At 40.7% G+C, this 14,079-nt stretch overlaps 1 protein-coding gene across 1 annotated transcript in view; it reads right to left on the reverse strand.

The window, feature by feature from the left end:
* trpm1a (transient receptor potential cation channel, subfamily M, member 1a) overlaps positions 1 to 14,079 on the reverse strand; it is a 115,492-nt gene that overhangs the window by 42,502 nt on the left and 58,911 nt on the right. The window contains exons 6-14 of the mRNA XM_051920380.1: positions 12,981 to 13,152; positions 12,045 to 12,219; positions 11,831 to 11,954; positions 11,239 to 11,311; positions 7,707 to 7,807; positions 6,802 to 6,972; positions 1,791 to 1,925; positions 1,558 to 1,608; positions 1,154 to 1,294 (exon numbers count right to left, since the gene is read on the reverse strand). Coding sequence (XP_051776340.1) covers positions 1,154 to 1,294; positions 1,558 to 1,608; positions 1,791 to 1,925; positions 6,802 to 6,972; positions 7,707 to 7,807; positions 11,239 to 11,311; positions 11,831 to 11,954; positions 12,045 to 12,219; positions 12,981 to 13,152 — 1,143 coding nt within the window. The remainder of the gene's footprint in view (positions 1 to 1,153; positions 1,295 to 1,557; positions 1,609 to 1,790; positions 1,926 to 6,801; positions 6,973 to 7,706; positions 7,808 to 11,238; positions 11,312 to 11,830; positions 11,955 to 12,044; positions 12,220 to 12,980; positions 13,153 to 14,079) is intronic.

Genomic DNA, 14,079 nt, shown 5'->3' on the forward strand with positions numbered 1-14,079 from the left:
CCACACCAAACTCACTTGGCTCACTGTACCAGCTCCCATCTCCTAGTGGATCAAAAACTTCCTGACAGATAGGAAGCAGCAAGTGAGACTGGGAAAAATCACATCCAGCACACGAACAGTCAGCACTGGCACCCCCCAGGGATGTGTCCTCTCTCCTCTGCTCTTCTCCCTCTACACAAATGACTGCACCTCAAGAGACCCGTCTGTTAAAATCCTGAAGTTCGCAGATGATATGACAGTCATTGGCCTCATCAAGGACAGTGACGAGTCTGTATACAGACGAGAGGTCGAACAGCTGGCCCTCTGGTGCGGTCAAAACAACCTGGAGCTGAACAAGCTTAAAACTGTGGAGATGACAGTGGACTTCAGGAGGAGCCCCCCAGTGCTGCCCCCTCTCACACTACTCAACAGCATTGTGTCTGCTGTGGAAAACTTTAGGTTTCTGGGATCCACAATTTCCCAGGACCTAAAGTGGGAACTAAACATAAACACAATTGTTAAAAAGGCCCAGCAGAGGTTGTACTTCCTGCGCCAGCTCAGGAAGTTCAACCTGCCTCAGGAGCTGCTCATCCAATTTTACTCTGCAGTAATCCAGTCTGTTCTCTGTTCATCTATCACAGTCTGGTTTGGCTCGGCCACAAAACAGGACAGGAACAGACTTCAACGGACAGTCAGGATTGCAGAAAAAATCATTGGTGTTGATCTGCCCTCCATTCAAGACTTATACAGATCTCGAGTCAGGAAACGGGCAGAAAACATCATTGCAGACCCATCACACCCTGGTTACAACCTTTTTCCACTTCTTCCCTCTGGTAGGCGCTACAGAGCACTGTACGCCAAAACTACCAGACATGTGAACAGTTTCTTTCCTCAAGCCATCACTCTCATGAACACTTAAGTCAATCTCACAGCATCAGGGACAATACTAGGTAAAACCGGAGTCCAATTCCTTGTATGTGTACATATACTTGGCCAATAAAGCTGATTCTGATTCTGATGTCTTGCCCATGGTTGGTTCCTACCTTGTGTCCTTTGTTTCTGGGACCGACACTGGCACCCTGTGACCATGAACTGCAGGGATGGATGGATCTTGTAGTAAATCCAGAAAAGTTAAAACAGTAGGTAAAGAATAGTTCATTTTGCCTTCACTTACCCTCTTTGGTCCAAACAGGTTATTGTAAAGAGTACGGAAGCTCTTCCTGGTATAGTGGCACCGGTAGGCCCCACCCATGAGGTGCTCAAGCACCAGCCCAATGTCAATCAGGCTGATGTGATAATCTGGGGGGAGATTTCCCTGGGAAAAAAAAAATAAAGAGGTGGATGCAGTTTACAGTAGTTGCTCTGATGTTCCTACACTATAAAAAGCTCCCAGGGTGCTTGGCACAGAACAGTAACAGTGAGGCCCAATGGGTCCGTCTGTATTCCCAGCATTTGTCTCCGTTAACCTCACTGGATTGCATATTCCAGGGAAAAACTCTGGTGGATGTATGGAGAGACCATGGAAACAGACTATGCAGACCTGATGTATGTTGCTGGAGCTTCTCCGGAACTACTCACCTTTTTAACATCCCTGACTAAAAAATGCAGAGTGCTTGGTGGTCCCAATCTCTGAAAATAAAATAGAAATTTACTGTGATTTTCTAGTATGATTTGAGGGAAACATTGGCACCTTTTAAACCGCTTCCTTTACAGCATAGGAAAAGAGACACAGATGTCTGTGGGTACATTTATGGAGATGAGCAACTTAGATTAAAGGGTCAGTTGAAAGGAAAAAATGGTTGGTAACTTACGGTGTTGTACAACTCCTCCAGTCTTGGGATTGTAAGAAAACGCTGTATGTTGACACCATTCTCGATGAGAAGTTTAACAAAGTCAACACGATCTAAAACTAAGGCATCCATCATGGCTTGTTCAAGCGAATTGACCTGTGCGAAAAGATCCACGTCAAATTCTTTGTCAGGGAAAATCTGCTCTGTCTTGCAGTGAATATCATGCACAGATATCGAGAAGTGGCAACACTAAGCTGAATATGAATGGTTACAACTGAACGCTGCCACAACCTGATGTAGACGATGCTTACTGGTCATTACTGGAATTGGTTCTGTAGCTGTAGTTCTGGCTTACACATCCAGCCAGCCACAAAAATCATTTAACAATAAGCAACACTTCCTGAGATCTGCAGCCTTGTATATGTGTACTGAACCCATGTAGGGACAACTTACTGTACAAAGTGAGTTAATACATTATGTAACATCTATGTTATGAGTAATAAAGTTGAGAAATAGTGTTGCTGTGCATACAAGTTTATAAACAGTTTTGTTACATAGATATAATCATGTCTGTGTCCTAACAGCTGTGACATACTGTATTAACTAACACACGGGTTAGTAATTAATGAACAGATTAAACAGTACAAGAACAGTGATTGGAGTAGTTCTAACAGACACCTTAACATACAAATTTTACACAGATAAACAATGCTGGCATAATCAATGTAAAATGGCATGTGAAGAAGTAAGGACACCCCACGAAATGTTTTTTCTTTTTTAACAAATATGGTGTGAGGGACAGAAATCTGTTTACAACAATACAGAATACAAGACAGAATACAGAATGTTAATTAAACTTGTTATTTAATTCTATGGCTTGTTGCTGCTCTCTGACACAGCAGACATTTCCATAACTGTTGATTTTCTGTTTTTTCTAAGAACACCATCAAAATGTTTTGGGGACCTGAGAGATCAACCTTACTGAGACCTTCACCTTTCTTTATTTTCAGATATTGTGTGATGGGCACAGGTGAGCTGGTCATGTGGCACCTTGTTTTGTGTCTCATTATTGTTTGGCAGCTAATTAAAGAAAAAGAAACAACTAAGGGGCCTGAATCAATTTAATTAACTCTTTGAGGGCTGAATATTTTTTCCAAAAAACTCATTTTTCTGAAAAGCACACAAAGCAATGGTTTCACACATAAGTCAACATGAAACGTCTGTTGGTATGTGCTGTGGCTGCTGTTGGCGCATGTTTGGCATCTCTGGTGGCAGTCGCTGCACAGGGGCACCTCGATGGTCAGCAGGAATGCATGATGGGCCAGCTGCCTGGCTGTCTTCACACGGCAGATGAGTGGCGGTGGCAGTTGCAGTGTAACGCAATATGGTTTGTACATCTTGTCATCATAAGTGGTGGTCCTCAAGGGCAAACGCTGTTGTAGGTGCATCAGCTACACGAAAGTATTCAGCATCACGATCAGCTGGGGACCAATCAGATGATGCTGGTACCTCACTTTCATTTTTGATATCCATCTCCAGATCACTTGCGTGAAACTTGGAGTCCGACAAGTCAGAATCCTATTCAACGAAATTACGTAAAACATCCATGGAGGATTTTGCTTGCACATTTGCTTTGGTCTCTCGCCAGTTGTCAGCACAGTTTTAGAGGTTGTTTGCTCTTTGCTACTCATGCATGCGTAGTGAATCGAGATTCAATCAACAAAGCTATGTAACTTTCCTTCCAGCAAAAAGAGTTGAGCTAAAATGTAAGGGTGAGTTTTGTTGCAGTTTACAGCTGATTACCGTCCTCTACTCCTGAATTTCGACAAAAGTCGACATCAGCCCTGAAAGAGTTAAAATTAAGGCAAAAGAAGTTAATTAGCAGCAAAAACTAACGAGGAAGATGGCTAGAATGAAAACCTGCAGCCACTGCAGCACTAGGGCTTATTTTCAGGGGGTGTCTTATATTTATTCATATACAACAGTGTTTCCCAAACTCGGTCCTGGTGGACCCCTGTTGCTGCAAGTTTTTGTTCCAACCTGATTCCTAATCAGTGACAACACCTGGTAGCACTGATCTCATTTAATTGGCTGGTATTTTTATTTTCTTTTATTCGACATTCAGAAAAGCATAGCAGCATGATTTTTACATTTATAAGACATTTAGAAATATTTCTGCTTTTGCTATAGATTTAAATGCTTAACTCTCTGGGTGGCACGGTGGCGCAGTGGGTAGCGCTGCTGCCTCGCAGTTGAGAGACCTGGGGACCCAGGTTCGCTTCCCGGGTCCTCCCTGTGTGGAGTTTGCATGTTCTCCCCGTGTCTGCGTGGGTTTCCTCTGGGCACTCCGGTTTCCTCCCAAAGACATGCTGGTTAGGTGGACTGGCGATTCTAAATTGGCCCTAGTGTATGCTTGGTGTGTGGGTGTGTTTGTGTGTGTCCTGTGGTGGGTTGGCACCCTGCCCGGGATTGGTTCCTGCCTTGTACCCTGTGTTGGCTGGGATTGGCTCCAGCAGACCCACGTGACCCTGTGTTTGGATTCAGCGGGTTGGAAAATGGATGGATGGATGGATGCTTAACTCTCTTTTGTTGATTTCATTATACTTTGCCCTTTCTCTGTGCAGTTTTCCCCCTTCGTTGTATCTTATTAATGACAATTTAAAACGAGCAGAGCAGACACGCAGGCAAACAACACGGAATAATCAAAGGCTGTAAGTACTTTAGCAACCGACCCACTAATGAGTAAATAATGGATTAATTAAACAATTAGAAGACCTAGAAAAGTAGAATGAAAATCAAGATGAAAATACTGTTAAAAAGAAAAAAAATACATTATTCATATATAACTGCTTGGTACATTTTAATTTTTTTTTTTTTAGCAAACTTAGTTTTCTAATTTCTATATTGTTCCCTAAACACAGAACTTGGGAAATATCAGTTCACTTAATTAGCCCAGGAGTCCAATTAAAAACAGAAGCTGGTTGGAACAAAAACCTGCAGCCTCAGGGGTTCACCAGGACCGAGTTTAGGAAACACTGATATACAACAATATACATTTATCCAAATACAGTCATGTCATCTTCTTCTGGAATATCGTCACAACTCTCCACATTCAAACCCTGAATTCCAGCCTGAATTTCTTGCTACTCCAGCCGCTTTGCAGATCGATGTGCGCATTTCGATGTTTGATGAATGGTTCGATGTGGTGAAGCAAAATACCGACATACAAATGTATTCATGTTGCCTTTATATTCAAACATCACATATTCCCCAAAGTAACGACACAATACATTTTAAAAGTCTCACATACCATCTTCTGTACGGTCCTTTTTTTTTTTTTGTACCTTACAATACCATCAGAATGTACGGCGGCGTATTTGAGCCACAGAGAAAAAAAAAATAAGGACATAATGAAAATGTCTATTTTGTGATTAAAGTGGAAATTTCGGCTTTAACCTTGAAATGTCCACTTTAACCTCGTAGTTTACTTTATCAATAAAGCAGACCGTCGTAAACGTCATCTTAAAACTGACCCAGATGTTAATCGCTTCGAGCTTCTGGGGCTTTCTCCTGACCTGACAGCAGCAACTGATCGCAATCACAGAGAACATTACATTTATTATATTCCAGCTCTCTGCACATTTAGAATTCTTAGATTTATACTTGATATCAGTTTCAAGATGAAATGCATTAAAATATGTATGTTACATTTACAGATAAATCGTTACCTTTGTTTAAATAATGAATACTGTTAATAGCTACACATATATGGGGTGGCACAGTGGCACAGCGGTATCGCTGCTGTCTCGCAGGGAGTCACGTCCCTTATGATCCCTGCCTGGAGTTTGCATGTTTTTGCTGGTGGGTTTCCACAGTGGGCTCAGTTTTCCATCCAAAGACATGAAGGTTTGGAGATTTGGTGAAGCTAAAATGACATTAGTGTATGCGTGTGTGCTTGTGTTCACCTTGTGATGAGCTGATGCCCCGTCCAGAGATTTTGTTTCTGTCTTGTGTCCAATGCTGCTGGAATCGGTGCATCCCCAAATTGATGGATGTAATCATTAAACATCCTTTTCAGAGATATTGTGGCAAGGTGTCCTCGGAATTTAATGGATGTTTCGGGAAGACGCGTGAAGTATAAACCTGGCCTTAGGTGCCTTACTTTTTAGCTGATGATCTTGACTAGGGCTTATTTTTGGGGTAGGGATTATATTACAGAGCAGCCTGAAAATCAAGCAAGGGTTTATTTTCAGAGTAGGTCTCATTTTTTGGGGAAACACGGTATGTTAAATAAAGAAAAAACATTTTATGGAGGGTACTTACATTTTTTACATGACTGCAATTACAGATTGATAAGCTCATCAAGAATACCCAAGATAATAGCTCCATTGGGGTATTCATGAGCAGACAGAGAGCTTTCAAATTTGCTGACAACTTTAGTTATTAACATTGAATTAAAACATACAGTTCTGCTAATATCAAGCCAGATTTCCTATAGAAAAGGCTACTTAGCAGTGACATTTCTGGAAGGATGAGCTTGTGGTTTTTCTTCATCACCCAGTGAGTCCCTGTGCATTAGTACAATGATATATACTAGCTTACAAAATTGTGTTGTGTGATTAGAAGTGTAGTATGGACAGCCTTGTGGTCTATTCCACAGGTCTCTGTTAAGAGCCACTGCTTTAGTTTGTGCACCTTAGCTTGACTTACACATGTTGTCCTCAAAATGCCAATTTCCTGAGATCTAATGCTTAAATACCTCACTGCCAGCTTTTCTTAGGTGCACGTGTCAGAAGAGGAGAATCACATAAAGTGTTGTCTCTGTAACTGAGGAAAAAATTATGTTCTGTGTATGGAGGTAAACAGAGATACTGCTCAATGTCCAGACTGAAATGAATGCAAAATCAAAGAAAATCAAAAAGAACAGAGTTAAAATGAAATCAAAGACCCAAAGAGGATCCAATATATTCTTGTCTTGCAAACCATAAATGAGAGGATGAAATGAAGTGTGGAGTAACAATGGTGATTTTACCCAGTTCAGCAGCTCCAACTTTCGTGGGTCGGTTTCTTCATCTGCTTCATCTTTGCCTTTTCCTCCCCTCCTTTTGCCTTTCCCTTTTCCACGGGTGACCCGAACGCTAACTGCTGGACTCTTCTCTTTCTCCTGAGTTGGTGTGTCTGTAGTCACCAGTGTACTGAGGGGCTGCAGAATAAAATGGGAACATAAATATTCAGGAGATACTCACTTGTGTCTACTTGTGCTCCCTCCTTGTTTGGGATCAGGTTAGTTCAACTGTCTCTGTAATATTTCCATGAACATCTTCTTTGTTGTGTCCTCTTCTGATGCTTAAGCTCAAGACCATATTGCATTTATACTCAGTCCAATATGCCAGGCCTGTCTAATAAATCCTACTTTTATTAGCTGACACTAGGGCCAATTTAGAATCACCTTTCCACCTAACCTGCATGTCTTTGGACTGTGGGAGGAAACCCACACAGACACGGGGAGAACATGCAAACTCCACGCAGGGAGGACCTGGGAAGTGAACCCGGGTCTCCTAACTGCGAGGTAGCAGCGCTACCCACTGCGCCACCGTGCTGCCCATAGCACAACCGGACAATTATTATCTGACTGTGGGTATTACAAATGGTAGTAGCAGCAGCTTTCGTCAAATTTAAACTAATTCTTGCCAGGGACAGGAATACTTCAGGTCAGTTTGTAATTCTTCCAGTATCTAAAAATATTTGGAAACAATATCCTGAATATCTGAATGGATAAACAACATTACTACTGAAAAAAAAATGAGAATGAAAGAAGTTGCAAACATCCAACCCAACTGGTATGTATAACTTTATAACTTGAAAGACTCTGAATAGTTTGTAATTAAACGACATTTTAACTTCAACCTTTGAGCAAGTCAGGTACTTCAGACTCACCGGCCAGTGATGTCCATACACAAAGATCTGACTGCGTGCAATGTCCACTCTGTTCCAGGCCAGTGCCAGGCTCAGCTGATCAGGCGCGGAAGCATTAGTACCTGAAACGTCAAAACAGAAAAGCTTACATAAAGAAGATCAGTGACACAAAGTATTCTTCATTGTTTTTGAAATGTTAAAGTTTATTCAAGTGAGGAAATGTTATTCCATCTGCTCTTTTGTTTAAGTAGTAGCAGTTAATTGATCTAATTTCATCTGCACTGTCTTCATATATAGGTTTGTTTTTTGTAAGGTATTTCACACTAAAAATACAGATTTCTTATGTGTCCAGAATGCATTTACACCCTGTACATTCCAGAGCACCATGCTGAGTGTAAGAGGACACAGATCGTAATGTTCCTTCACAAGAAGTGTGTAGGATTAGAATGTAGCACTCCCTATCATGTCATCCACACTTTAGAATAGCATCATCAGACTGTATAATGTTTTGTCTTACTAAGTGTTGATCTTTAAAATAAAACCAAACATCTGTCCCTTTGGCTCTGTCCCAACAAACGTACTGCATTTGCAGCATAGTAATGCGTTTGGCAGGACATGCAGGAGGGTCTAATGAACACATTTTTTCCTAAGAGTTTTTAATGTCCTGTTTTGCAGACTAAGAGGAGAATAGTCAGAGTTGTTCAGTATGGTTTGTCGCAGGTGGCTGGGTGCGGCCTGCAATCAGCCACCTACCTAAGGAGCCGCCGCCCTGCAATCAAGGCTGGAGTCGGGTAGGAGGAGGACAAGGCCGATGCAGAGGGGGCGAGGAGAGGCCCGAGTGTGTTGTGTGTGAAGAAGAAAGTGGCTATTGAGAGCCTGGACTTCAGGAGACTGTGTGAGGGTTTGGTGTGGTGCACGTAAGGACTTTGTAAATAATAGATAAGTGTAAATAAACGTGTGGTGATGATTGGAAATGTGTCTGCCTGTCTGTGTCCGGGAAGCACCCTTTCACAGGTTGTTACATGGTAATTATCAAAAACCTTCTAACGTATTACTTGGACAAATCCGTAATCTGAACCATGAAATGAAATGCAAATCAAATTTAGTGATTCCTTCCATTAGGTTGTCTTTTACTTTGTTGCTTGCTCACAAAAAGGTTCCCTTTGCTTGGTCAAAGTTCAGACACTTTGTTGTGTGCACTGCCATCTTTTATAGCAGAGCTGCACTAACATCACATGTGTCACAACATACAGTATTACAGTATTTGTCACATCGTTTGACATCACATTGCATCCTCCAACACAAAAGGATGACATTTAAATCCATAAAAAATACGGTCATAGGAAAGCACAAAAACAAAATGGTGACATGATGTTGACTCTGGATGGAGGATTCAAAAATTAAAAGAACAAGGGATAAAAACAAATAGCATATCACCAAAAATGAAAATATAAATAAAAGAATGCATTCTTGACGTGACCATTTATAACATTATACTTGGGATTAACAGTACACAGTAATGGGGATTGTGGAAGAGAGGTGAAGAAGAGAGTGCAGGCAGGGTGGAATGGGTGGAGAAGAGTGTCAGGAGTAATTTGTGACATACGGGTATCAGCAAGAGTGAAAAGGAAGGTCTACAGGACGGTAGTGAGACCAGCTATGTTATATGGGCTGGAGATGGTGGCCCTGACCAGAAAGCAGGAGACAGAGCTGGAGGTCGCAGAGTTAAAGATGCTAAGATTTGCATTGGGTGTGACAAGGATGGATAGGATTAGAAATGAGTACATTAGAGGGTCAGCTCAAGTTGGATGGTTTGGAGACAAAGTCAGAGAGGTGAGGTTGTGTTGGTTTCGACGTGCAGAGGAGAGATGCTGGGTATATTGGGAGAAGGATGCTAAGGATAAAGCTGCCAGAGAAGAGGAAAAGAGGAAGGCCTAAGCGAAGGTTTATGGATGTGGTGAGAGTGGACATGCAGGTGATGGGTGTGACAGAGCAAGATGGAGTGGACAAGAAGATATGGAAGAAGATGATCCGCTGTGTCAACCCCTAACGGGAGCAGCTGAAAGAAGAAGAAGAAGATGAGATCTCTAGTGACAGGCAAGTTTTACTGAACATTAAAAATTGTCCATCACCAGACATTAATTGAAGAAATCAGATATACAATCAAATACACTTGATAAATATAGATCACCTTCAAATATACCTGCTTCTTACAAACTGCCTCAAAAAAGACAAATTGCAAGTTTAGTCTTACAATTAACTCTGCATCCTAGTTTCTGGCTTCCTCAGAAAAAAGACCAACATTCTAATGTCATCCAGTACAGCAAATTTAATATTCATTATGCTGTTAGATTTTATGTGCAACTTTTGATGCAGATAGCCACATCACTCTACTGTATAGTACTATAAAAATATTTTATAGTGCCCCATAAGTGCTCTTTTATGTGGTTTTATTTATATGTCTCACATATAATGAGACTATTTCAAGTAATAATTCCATTTTCAGTGAACGCTTAATTTAAGGATCATTACTGAAATCTTGAACTATGGCCATATCACACCTATACTCATGTCTCTATTTTGGTTTCCAAATAAGTTCAGGGCCAAGGTCAAAATCCCATTTTCAAAATGCGGTTAGATGACCCTGGTCTTGTTTGAAAATAGTTGTAAGCAAGGCATGACTTCAAAGAATTTCATCTTAAAAGTCTCCATCTCATGGGACTTCATACCTCAACAACGTTTTTGGAGTCTTTTAATTCTCGCTGGCAACACAAATTAGACGATCTACAAATCTCTGACTTATTAAATCCGAACAATATATTCGATCTCTTTTCGCTGTTCTGTTATTTCACTGAGTAATAATTTCCGATTGTTTGCACTAATACGATCTTTCCTATCCTTTTTATGAGACTTTTAAATTTTCGTACTTCCATTATCTCTAACCTGCTGTGCATGTGTATCACTCCCACATTTTTGAATTCTTTATGACATTCTACTTTGTCATCTACTCGTTGTCCTTTATTTCTGGCCCTGGACGTATAACGCTGCTCTCGTTGTGAAGGGTGGGCTGAATGCATGTTAAGGAGATGCGGTCAGATCAGCTGCTGTCTTGTTGCTGCTGCTGGCGAGCTGCGTGTTCTGCTTGTTGCGTTGCGCGTCGATCATTTAAAAGCCTGTATAGCAGCTGTCCTTTTCTCTCACTGCCTTGTCTTAAGTGATGTCAAAGTGTCTTCCGAGAAGATCACATCTTGTCTCCCTTGTCTCCCTCCCAAGATTTTTTTTATAATAGAGAGATAAGCCAATATTTACAAATGTGTGTAATAAAAAAACGTTCACGGCAGCAGACTGCATAACAACATAACTTTATAACAATGCAACAAATGTATTAATTAGCTGTTGTTGCAAGTGAAGAAGCGTAAAATAAATGACTCTCAAATTCATAGGGTGTAGAAGCATCACACATGGAAGGATGATATGTTATACAAACAGTGCTCATCAGTCTGTTCTGCTCTTTTTCAGAGAGACAAAAGAATCACAAACACTTACTCAATACCTTTTAGTAGAGCTGTCAAAATGGCCATCTCAATATCCTGCTGTCCTTCTGAACCCATGCGAAACACTGTGATCTAAAGTTGGGAGAAGAAACACTTCATTCTTGGATTTCAGCTAAAAAGAAAAGATCACACAGGTCTGACAGTCTTTACTGTATAAAATTAAATTTGCAGTGCACACAAACTACTGTACAATATAGCCTTATCTCAGACATTAATTATTTTGATATACCTTTCCATACTATATCTTTAAGTGGTTCTTAAAGTTGTGGATTTTTGCTCGGACAAGCATTTAAAAAAATCTTTGGACTATTAGCACTAAAGCACACTGCAGAATGCAGAAATTCATTTTATAATACATCACTGGACTACGAGAACATTAAGAGGTGAAACCTGTCAGTGTGACTCTAGGAGTCAATGACAAGGCTTTGAAATTTTAAGAAACAGAGCATGCTCTGCAACGACAGCTAGGTTCAGAGGCGGCCGCATAGTATAATGGAAGTATAAACACTCTGGGTGGACCTCAGCAGCATCTACTAGTGTGCCATCCCTGTCCCCGTGGCTGACTCTACTGGTGCAGGCACCTTTACTCACAAGCTCCTTCTTCTTCATGCACTCCATTAGCATGATGAAAAGCTGATGTGACTGGCTACGACTGTAATTGAATGTTTTCTGAATGGTCACAAGAAGCTGATCCCTGAGACTGTCACTGATGACTCTGTAAATAACAAAAGAAAAGCAAGATGTCAGATTGCTTCAGAAGTTCTCCCTGAAACTGCACACTAATTGCGGATTCTTCATGTCTCACCCTGATTCCTCCGAGTACTTGTGAGCAAAAGAAACGATGTCCGATGCCCGGCCACTTCCATCGCAGATGACCACAGGCACTGGAGGATCCTCCCGCAGGCTTTCCAACACTACTGATATGACGTTAGGGCCACCTTCAACAATGAGGCATACGACTGGTACTCCTTGCCCAAGCCCTGAAAGTGACAAGGTAAGTCCACTTGAACTTTTGTGGCTATCTAAGTGAAGAAGTGATAGTGCCAGTTTTCTGTAGTGTCGATTGTGCTTGCAGCATGTGACAACGAAAAGTGTAATATAGACGAGCAGCCTGAAGGACAACACATCCATGCTCTACAGAAAGAAATCAAAAGTCACACCCCATGACTCTACATAAAAAATCATAAATCTAAATGGTAAATCTTTCATATTTAGTGGGTTAAGGGAATGTCGGTGGACTCTGTTGAGGTTACCAAAATGGTAACTACATGGAAAAGCCAAAATTAGAAAAGCAGGGACAGGACTGACACACAACCATTTACCAGCTCTGTCAGACTTCCTGCCCACCTGCAGCAGTAACACAGCAGGGAAGATGGTGCCATCACTCTGCTCTGAACCTGCAAGTTGGTGAGGACATGGCACTCTATATGTCACTCTCTTTCCAACCATAAGGGGACAACGTGCACAGAACTTGCAATCTGCAGGTATTGAACGCAAATTCAGCAGTACACTCCAATTCCATTACAAGATACAGATATAACTCCAGAAAAGCCAGCATTATATCACACATACAAACTCATTGGGGGCAACAGATGAATTGGGGCAGGAATATAAGGAAGCAGTCATTCAAATTATGATTAATTATGGAAGGATTACCAAATACAAAAACAAGTAATGAAGTTGTGTTGTATTGTAGGTTTACATCAGTATACAATGCTTAGCTGCCTCTCAGCTTGCTTACTAGTGTTGATCTTCTGCAAGGAAATGTGCTTCTCCAGCTGTCGACGCAGCTTCACTTCAGCACCATACTTGCCAAGTGTGCCATTGTCAGCCAGGATGAAATGAGAGTGACTGCTGTTGAGCACACACAGCTTACTCAGAGGATTGGACATGGTCTGGTATGCTCTAGTCACCTGAGGTGAAACAAATAAAGAGTATGAGGGATCTGTATGGAGAGAGCTGGCATTCAGAGCAGAGGCCATTGTCTCTCTATACTTAGGAGCTGTGTGGACAGACTTGGTGGATATAATAATTAATAATTACTTAATTTATATAGCGCCTTATCATATAATTACATGTACCTCAAAGTGCTTTCCACAAATTAATCAACAAAAACAAAAAAGATATAGCATAATTGCTTGGATATTATCATTAATTAATATTATGATAATTTCTAATAAATGTAAGTATACTAAATAGAAAATCAACCTGGGCATTGTTAAACAAAATTTAAACACTAAAGTGCAAAACAAACCTTTACTCTTATCAGAAACAGATTTGTATTGTTTTCTAATTAAAAACCTTATACATAAAGATGGCAAGAGAGCAACCAGATCTAATTTACATATATATAAAAACAAATAGGTATACAGTATATATCTACATTTGACTTAGGCATGTGTACATGGCAACACATTAAGTAGAAACAGTCTGATATTATTAAATTCAGTGAAAAGATACAAAAGCGAATAAAGCACTGGCTTTGGTTGATTAGGATGTAGATGAAGTTCTTGATTCCTGAATGTGATTGTTTGACCAGCTGACATTGAGTTGACATTCATTGAGCTAATCAGTCCCTGCTGTCAACAAACAACAAATTTGAATTTTTTTTTTAATGATAGAAAAATCTACCACACCTCACAACTAGTAACTGGTACCTAATTCCCATCTGAGAAAAGACTGCTTTCCCAAAACCCTAACACATTCAAAATGAGCACTTCAATAGGCATAGACTACGGAAGCCGAGAGAGGACGTACAAAATTATTTTTTTTAATTGTTTCCTTGAGATAACAGACTAATTTTATCGAGATCTCAATAAAACAAAAGATCCTGCATTCTC

This window comes from Erpetoichthys calabaricus, chromosome 17 (genome assembly GCF_900747795.2).
Source record: "Erpetoichthys calabaricus chromosome 17, fErpCal1.3, whole genome shotgun sequence".
Lineage (NCBI taxonomy): Eukaryota > Metazoa > Chordata > Cladistia > Polypteriformes > Polypteridae > Erpetoichthys > Erpetoichthys calabaricus.